The sequence below is a fragment of the Magnolia sinica genome, chromosome 8 (assembly GCF_029962835.1).
Source record: "Magnolia sinica isolate HGM2019 chromosome 8, MsV1, whole genome shotgun sequence".
Lineage (NCBI taxonomy): Eukaryota > Viridiplantae > Streptophyta > Magnoliopsida > Magnoliales > Magnoliaceae > Magnolia > Magnolia sinica.
The window spans coordinates 80878698-80888500 of NC_080580.1; the positions used below are offsets into that span (position 1 = coordinate 80878698).

At 39.6% G+C, this 9803-nt stretch overlaps 1 protein-coding gene across 1 annotated transcript; it reads left to right on the plus strand.

Annotated features, from left to right (window-relative positions):
* Positions 1-5462: 5462 nt before the first annotated feature.
* LOC131254087 (uncharacterized) lies at positions 5463-7630 on the plus strand. The gene is made up of 3 exons (XM_058255108.1): positions 5463-5771; positions 5865-6344; positions 6582-7630. The coding sequence occupies exons 1-3, from the start codon at positions 5666-5668 to the stop codon at positions 7019-7021; spliced, it is 1026 nt and encodes a 341-aa protein (XP_058111091.1). The 5' UTR covers positions 5463-5665; the 3' UTR covers positions 7022-7630.
* The last annotated feature ends 2173 nt before the right edge of the window (positions 7631-9803 follow it).

Genomic DNA, 9803 nt, shown 5'->3' on the forward strand with positions numbered 1-9803 from the left:
CTGAGATTTGGCGGGATGGTCAGGAAGAGATTGTGGCGGGAGATGATGAGGTATGGCGCGAAAATGAGTTTATAAGAAGCCATATCAGGTCGCGATGGCCGTCACCAGTCGAGCCGGCGCTGCCATCGCGAACTGACGGTCTTCTCGGCGGAGGTAGGTCCTCTTCCTCGCCCAAATGCTATGAGTAACCCCCATTTGAATTGCATGTTGGATCTTGGCCTGATCTGTGTTGCGGCTGAGATGTGGGATGAGGTGGTTTTTCATGCTTATCTTGTATGAGGCTTTGTCACAGGCGCTACAGGCCCTCCGATATGGAGTCGGCCTTTGTCGTCCGCTCCGACGGCATTGTTTCACATACCGATTTATACGGGGGTGGATTTTTGTCTTCTGCTTTCAAACGTGGTTCCTGTCATGCTTTTCCTGTTATTTTTTTGGATTGAGTCTATGGTATCTTCTGCTTTCATAATGAGATAGTGATCTGGGATCTATGAGATGGTTTTCTGGTATCTGTCTCCTTGAGTTTACCAGGATTATCTCAGATTGTTTGCTGTGTTGGTAGATCAACCGCGGGATTTCTCTGTCGTTGCTATATATGAGATGGATTCTCCGTTGCAGGATTTTACACTTGCACATTATATATCTGCTATTTATAATCATGTTCTGCAGATGAATTTTTCCCATATAAAGTACATTTATATATGAACTATTGATATCTGTTTGATAAGGCAGTTATGAATTTTTATGGCTTCCTTTCTCGGCCAAACAAATGGCTGGAAATCATGATCTGTGGAATTTCTGGGATCACCTTCAGTGTTACAAGGAAATTATTCTGTGAACCCTCTTCCAGTGATGTCTATTTGGGTTGCATACAGTGTATATTTTTAGACTCTTTGACAAGTCAATTGTGACTATAGTTGAAGCCTCCTCATTTATGTAATTTTCATATCTGGATAGCTAACTCCTTGCAAAATGCGCAATTTTTAGCCATTTTTCGATCTTTTATATCTGCCATGAAAAATATATATTAGAAGTGTTGACTGTTGGTTTTTATTATTTCCTTTCAATCTTTTCCTTCTCTTCTTTTTACTTAAGTACATATTTATTTTCTTTTTCTAAGTACTGAATTTCCTGATATATACCAGATAGATTTCTGCTACATGTCACATGGAAGTCCCAGGATTACATCAGATGGTTTGTTCTGTTCGTATATCAATTGCATGATTTACGAGTTGTTGCTATATCTCATCTGGATTTGCTGTTGCTGGATTTTTAACTTGGACATCATAATCCTGTTTTGAATAATCAAGTTCTTCTTTCCAATTATACATGTATGATAGTCTCATCAGTGTATAAATGAGTCATATGGATTTTCATGGCTTGTTCAGGGAATGGACTGTATGCCTTGTGATCCAGTGGATTGATTTGTTGTGGCTCTTAGAACATGGATTAAATGACAGTTCTATCAATGTATACATGCAAGCTGTTTAATTTGACACTATTCATCTGTTAATGCACTGTTCTCCTTGGATTCTAGTGATGAATTTTTCAAGCTTTAAAAATACATATATACATGATACTTCTATCAATGTATACATGTATACAGATTAATTGTTCTTTATATTTCTCTTCTAAAACCAATGTTGTATTTGGTATTCCTCATGTAGCATTACTGAAATGAGTTGGTTTTAGCTATAATGATTGTGAAATATACATTTTCGATCTTTTGTCTCTGCCATGAAAAATATATGTTAGAAGTCCTTATGTTGGTGTTAGTGTTGACTGTTGGTTTTTGTCATTTCCTTTCATTCTTTTCCTTCCCTTCTTTTGGATTGAGTCTATATGTATCTTCTTCTTCTATGTACTGAATTTCCTGATATATACCAGATAGATTCTGCTACATGTAACATGGAATTCCCAGGATTACATCAGATGGTTTGTTCTGTTCGTATATCAATTGCACGATTTAAGATTTGTTGCTATATCTCATCTGGATTTCCTATTACTGGATTTTTCACTTGGACATCATATTCCTGTTTTGATTAATTAGGTTCTTCTTTCCAATTGCACATGTATGATAGTCTCATCAGTGTATAGATGAGTCATATGGATTTTGAAGGCTTGTTTAGGGAATGGACTGTATGCCTTGTGATCCAGTTGCATGATTTTTTATGGCTCCTTGTACATGGTATAAATGACAGTTCTATCAATGTATACATGCATGCTGTTTATTTAGACACTATTCATCTAATTATGCACTGTTCTCCTTGGATTCCAGTGATGATTTTTTTTGTCTTTTAAAATACATGTATACATGATACTTCTATCAATGTATACATGTATACAAATTAACAGTTCTTTATATTTCTCTTCTAAAACAAGTGTTGTATTTGGTATTCCTCATGTAACATTACTGAAATGAGATGTTTATGGCGATAACGATTGTGAAATATACATTTTCTATGCACCATGGATAATGACCAAAATGTAGGCAATTGATTGAGTGTTTAAGATAATCTAATCGATGGAATTTCATGCCATATTGAACAAAAAATAGAAACAAGCTGCAATATGGCATGCCAGTTTTTTTGTTTTTTTTTTCAAGTAAACTTCAGAATATTTTGGGCTTTCAAGACTGTGCATGTGGTTCGGTTGACCTAGCATCCCTTCACATTTATTTTTAATTTCTGTTTGGATCTATTTTTTAGTTCCTTTTCTCCATTCTTATTGGATGTAAGTGTTTTCATATGCATATACATTTGTGTTTTTTGATATTGTTGGGACGATTTGTCTTTCTTAAGTTGTTCTTTGGTTTGGCATTCCCACATGCTTGATGATTGAAGCATTTCAGATACTTCATGAGTGAATTTTTATAGTCTTTTTAAAATTATTATTTGATATATTTATTTAGATTCTTAAATTTTTATGGCTTTTTTTTTTTTCTTCGAAAAGTAACACTACCAGGGATTGAAACCTGGATTACTCACACACACTACATTGTCGCCACCAAGCTCATGTACCGAGCGGGAGACCTTAATTTTTATGGCATCCCATATGTTTCTTGAGAAATTCTTGCTATTGAGACTAACTATGGTGGGTGCTGAGTCTACTAGATTTGAGAGACCAATATCTCTACATCCATGAATATTGTGTTTCCCTTCTGCGTAGATTTTCATGATTTTAACCATCCACATGTTGATTTCACTTGGGAGAATAAAAGGGCAAAAAAAATAATCTAAAATGATTGTTTTGTTCTTTTGATAATATTTTGCCCACAGATTGCTTTTTCTGCGAAAGAAGTTGATTTTTCAGAAGATAGTTAAATAACACTATTTTGATTACAGATGTTAATCTCCTTCGATTTCACTTAATTTCAATCTTTAATCACACATTTTTCCTTGGGGAGAAGATCACAAGAGCTATCATTGTAACTGGATTCGTTTTGACTGAATTGAGGTTAGAACTAAGATCATGGCGTGTTTGGATGAGGCCCTGCCTAAAATGTGAATTGAAGGATCTCATCATGGCCCGTTATTTTGGAATTTGGGTATTCTTCATTGCATGACAAAGTGCAAGGCAATCCTCCTTCCCAGGGCTTACTTGCAGAATCCAAAATGCCACCACTTGTTTGGGTCTCATTCCAAACATCATTTTGTTTTGGGTATTGCCAAACAGGGCCTTTGACACTTGCATTTGAAAATGTAATGTCCAAACATCACTCTCCCAACTGAAAGACTCTCAATTCGTTGATATTTGAAAATGCTCCAATCTCCATCTATTAATGGCCTTGCAGAAAATCCTATGTAATTTGAATCAGAAAATCCAACTAAAACAGTTGGTCTGCTGATTCACCTTGGATTTCAAACTAATGAATCCTTTATGCATCTTAGGGACTGTTTGGGAGTGAGGATTCTGAACCTCATGGATTTGAAACCCCTTGGATTTGAAATCCTCCTATTGTGTTTGGCACCCAGGATTCAGAATCCTGTAATCCAAAAGTAGCTATGCATGGTATATTTACAAGGGGTTTGAATGTAATTGCTAAATCAACTTTAATATCTCCAATTAGTGTACTGATGCAATGTTTGACACAATGGTACTTATAAGCCCGTCGAAATATATACTTTGCTCAAAAATGATGAAATTTCAAATCCCATAACTATCTTCTGATTTTCATTAGTGGATTATCTTATGAATTTCATTAATTGCATTATGGTTACTTTTCCTTGAAGTTTAGCTGGTATGGTTTCTCTAATCTCACTTCTATCTATTATAGCCTGACCTGTTACCTTAATCGCAATGATCTAGTAGTTAATATTGCACACTCCATTCATATGGAAAAAGCCAATGACCTATATGCGAACAACTGTATTTGTTGTATATGCAATGGTGTATGATGGGACTTCCTTATTATAGTCATGTGATGTCTTAACTGAAGGAATATTTCCATTACATGTTGTTCCATTTTTCAGGAAACATTGTTAAGCACACCGTTCTTGTTCATTACAGAGACGTTTAGGAGGTACGGTTCTACACTTCTGTTCATATCGAAAAACTGACATTTGCATTATTCACTGCATATTATATCATTTTAATTAAACTCTCTGCCTCCTATTCAGCTGATTTTTCAGAATTTTGTCGTATAATCTTATTTATTTTAACCCTCAAACCAGATTCTAAACATGAGTCAGGATTTTCAATTGGAATCCATCTCTTCAAAATTTATCAGAAAATAATGGGTTGTGAAATGTGAACTTCTTAACATGTAATCATATGTGAACTTATCCCACCATATAAATTATTCAACCTTTTCTTGAAGAGTAGATGGAAGGACTTCAGATGTTCCAAATACATTCCCATGTAAGATTGCTTGACTTATAACTATCCATTATTCCCCATAACATGAGAGAAATTCTACCTATTATTGTCAATCTGAGTATACGAACCTAATGGTTTTGGTTATCAGTTGGCGATGGAGAGTGAAGAATCGGGAGAAGATACAGATAGTGTCATGGTTGCAAGGGCGATGATGGCTTGTGTAGCGGCTGTCAGGGAGTATTGTCATGAATACATGTTCAAACAGCCCTCTCGTCATGGAGAGGATGAGCGCGCCAGGTTCATCAACTCTATCATTAGGGCCAGTGACGGGGATTGTGTCACGCAACTTAGGATGAATCGAGCGATGTTCTTCTATCTATGTACCCAGCTATGCGAGAAGACCGTGCTGTGTGATACTCAGCGTGTGAGTCTTGAAGAATAGTTAGTAATGTTCCTACACACATTGGGGCACAATGTTCGAAATCGGTAATTGGTCATAGATTCATTCGATCGAGTGAAACTGTGAGTCGCTACTTTCATAGTGTATTAGATACAATTGTCTCGCTGTACCCAATTTTCGTTAAACAGGCTGGACCAGTGACTCCATCTGAGATTTAGAAAAACACAAATTAGGCTGCTTACTTTTAGGTATTAATTATGGCGGGTCATATTTCCATATACGTATTTTATACTACCCTTCATTCACACCTTTATCCAATGTATTTAGGATTGCATTGGGGCAATTGATGGTACACACATTCCTGCTCATGTGCCTGCCGGTGACCATGCGAGCTTCCGCAATCGGAAGGGGGTCCTCTCCCAAAACGTACTGGCGGCGTGTTCATTTGATATGAACTTCATTTACATATTGGCCGGTTGGAAGGGTTCTGCTTCGGATGCGAGGGTCTTACACAATGCTCTGAGTCGATCAGATGATCCCTTGCTTGTCCCACATGGTATTTGGTTATCTTTTAAGAGATTGCCAGTCTATTTCATCACGTTGACTTATATTATTGTAAACTCAATGGGACTTTGATTCAAATGTGTAGGAAAATATTACGTTGTCGATGCCGGTTATGCACATTCACCTGGTTTTATGGCTCCATACCGGGGCGTTCGATATCACTTACAGGAGTATCGAACCGGGAGAGCACCTGCCAACATGAAGGAGCTGTTTAATTATCGGCATGCACAGTTGCGCAATGCAATTGAGCGTTGTTTTGGTGTTATGAAAGGCAGATTCCCCATCCTGAAGACCGCCATGCAGTATGAATTCCCCACACAGATTCAAATTGTGATAGCCTGCTGTGTCTTACACAATTTCATACGTACTAGACCAGAATCTCAAGAAGAGATGGCCTACGCTGGAGTATCTGCCACTGATGGGGAGAGTAACCCAACGCCTCACGAGGTTTCAACGAACGACGAGCGACAATGGTTACTGCGCGCATCTCAGCGTGAAAAAGATGATTGGAATTGTGTGCGCGATGCTATAGCAAACAAATTGTGGGAAGATGCGCAACAAAATAGTAGGACTAGATAATTTATCGCTATTTGTTACAAATTCTATGACTTGATGTTATTTACTTTCTAAATCATGTTACGTACCTATCAAAGGAATTGCAATCTTCCAATCTCTAAGATGGTAGAGTCATCATATGGAGATAACAGATGATGTTTTTGATAATCGATCTTTTAAAACATGGATCATATTCTTATGATTATGGTTGACTTTATGCAAATCATCATATGTACTTGATATGCAGGTGGTATGCCAGATAGGATGTCTAGTGATCCATCGACACCAATACATTCACCGGCCAAGACACCAGTGGTGCCCACACGATCTTCCCCACGCACGAGGACGGCGAAATCCCTGGCCGAGCCTGCGTCCCGAGCATCGAAAATAAAGTGGACTCCTGATATGGATCAGGTAATGATCGACATATTTTTAGAACAAGTGGCATTGGGACGCAAAGGCGACAACGGTTTCAAACGTGAGGCGTACCAAAGTGCCGCCGACGCCGTTACAAAGCATACCAATGTAGTCCTCAAGTGGCAGAATGTCTCTAACCGACTAAGGTATTACAAAAGGGAGTACATTGCAGTGAAGGATATGCTATCGGCGAGCGGGTTCGGATGGGACAACGAGCGGATGGTGGTGACGACTCCTGATGAAGTCTGGGAGGAATATATCAAGGTATAAATTTTTCAAAATAAAGTGAAAATATTTGCAATCAGTATACACTTCTTATTGTACTTACTACTCATTAATGTACGGCTGCAGTCTCACCCCCGTGCGGAGAAACTCCGCGGTAAACGGATTGAGAGAATGGATGATCTTGCAACTATCGTCGGTTCCGACCAGGCATCGGGACGTTTTGTCCAAGGCAGTAGGACTATAGCTGCATCAGCATCATCATCTCGTCTTCAACAAGAACTCAATAATGCATGGAGAGAGCTAGATGATGACCTCGATGATACAATTGACTTGTCAGATGATTTTGTCACAGACTCTGCAAGGACCATCCCATTTTCGCCAGACAGTCCTTCGATTGGACAACACGGCTCACGTAGCACTCCCACTCACACGTCTAATTCCAATGCCACTCAAAATGGGAGCGCAGGCAGGAAACGATCGAGCCCTACTTGTCCTTGTGAAGTACTCGGGGCCTTTCTAAAGATCGTTGCCGACTCAATGCTTAAATTTGGCCTCGGCAAGTCAGTGAATCGCACTTCTAAAGTACTTGATATACTAGAAGAGGTCCAGGGCTTGACCAACTTAGAGTTCTTTGAGGTTGGTCAGCTCTTGAGTAAGGACAAGGATCTGGCGTCGTTTTTCGTGAGTCTGCGACCTGAGCGTCGCATTGACTGGTTGAAGAAAACACTTCATGACCACTTTGGTGATCGAGGTGTCGGATCCATCTGAGGATTCGCATTTCTGGGTTTATTGTTTTGGCTGTTAGTTATTGGTTTGTAATAACTTTGAATTACATGATTTTCTTGGATGATTTGATAACTTGCTTTAATTTTTGGGACTAACACATGGTAGTATATACGAATATGACAATTATGTTATGGACATGACTTTAATGTAATCAATGATACTTTTATGGTTTCACATGCATCCATTGGTTAGTTTATTTACTTAAGACACTCGAAGACCATACAATCCGCTTGCTTGGAAGGGTACGTATATACGAGTGGTTTTTGTTTTCATTTAGTAAATTTTTTTTCGTACTTTCCGATGCTATTCGATAGGAGAATGTTGCATGTCCACTTAGTTTGGGGATTTTTATTCCAACACACGTATCCCGTGCCAATTACCTCCATCTCATTGCAGATGGGAAAGGACAAATATTACGTCGTCTTGGTGGGGCGTAGGCCTGGCATATACATATCTTGGGACGACGCTCGGGTAGAGGTGGAGGGGTATAGTGGAGCGAGACACCGCGCATTCAAGAACTGGAAAGAGGCAATGGCATATTGGGACGAGCACTTCAGCAAGGCATGTACACCGTCAAGACCTTGCACGGCATCTCATGCGGTTCAGGTCGCTGCATTTTCTAATGATCTCTACATCCGCCATTCTTCGTCACACTCCAGCGGACAAACGATGCCGACGTCACAGGAGTCGACTGCCATGGTATCTAGGGCCGTGTCGACTGATGATATTCCCCCATCACCCCGATCAGATGGAGAGATATTTTGTGCTCTTCTAGTTGGCGTCGTAGTCCTGTTTTTTGCCTTCCTTGTGATTTTTAAATTCTAGCCCTATTTGGATGACTGTCGCTCTTATTGTGTTGCTTGATTCTTTTTCTCTCTTTGTGCCATGGTTCTCAGGTTTTCATACATCGTTATTCTAGGTTGTATATTTTCTGCGATCTATCTCTATCATACCACTGCCACATGATGTGGTCTATGCTTCTTACGTGGACATGATTTCTGCTGATAGTAATGTTGATTGAATTCACTTTTATTTGCCAATTTCATGAGACATACTTCGGTGGGCCCCACACGATTTTATGACCTTGGAAAATACCAATTTGGTCCACACGTACTTCATTATATATTGATATCTATTATATATCTCCATCTGGGCTTGTATGGCGGTATGAACAGATTTGATCTGAAAGTGGTAAAATAAAAAAACAGTTAGCCATATGTTGAGGTGTTGTGGTTCACCTGAGATATATGTTGCTGATTTTTGGGACAACGGTGTAAGATGTCATGTCAAAGTGGATGAAGGGCATGGATGAAAAAATGAGCTTGATCCAAAACTATTATCGGTTGAAATTGTATTTTAACGGTCAATGCTCTCTCAAAACTGTTTCCTGTAATCTGGTCCATTTAAAATTGGGATATAGGAATATTTGACTTCAGACAATTTTAAAATGATCTGGTAAATTAGATGGACGGCATGGATGAGACATGTACATCATGGTGGGTCCCACGGAGCAGCGACCACAAGCCAAAGGCTGCTGTCAGGGGGTGTACCGAATCCGTTTTCCCGGTAGAAGCAGGTGTTTTTGGCGGGAGATGGTTATAACCGTCCTTTGCATCTGTGTTTGTTGAAGTGCTTGGATGGCTTCCAATCCCACGCCTGTCCAAACGCACACTCACTCAACCCAATCCCATCCAGCGTGCCCGTCCAAACAAGCCATGACTGGGACGCTGGATACAGCAATCCGGTGGGATTGCATGTAATCCACTGACAATGCATTGGACGGCGTGCAATCCACCTTAATACAACCTAATCCCATCCAGCGTGCCTGTCCAAACACACCCTAAATGATTTGGACGGAGCCCAACTTTTGAGCCAATGAAACGTGACCACATCACTTCAGTAGCAATATCGCTACTGAAGTGTTCGGTAGCGAAACCGCGCCCTCGTCTGTCTCCCTCCGAAACTGCGTTGGAAATATCCATTGTTTACCGTGATGTCTGACAGTGGAAAACGTGGAGCCAAACAAGACGCTGTTATTACT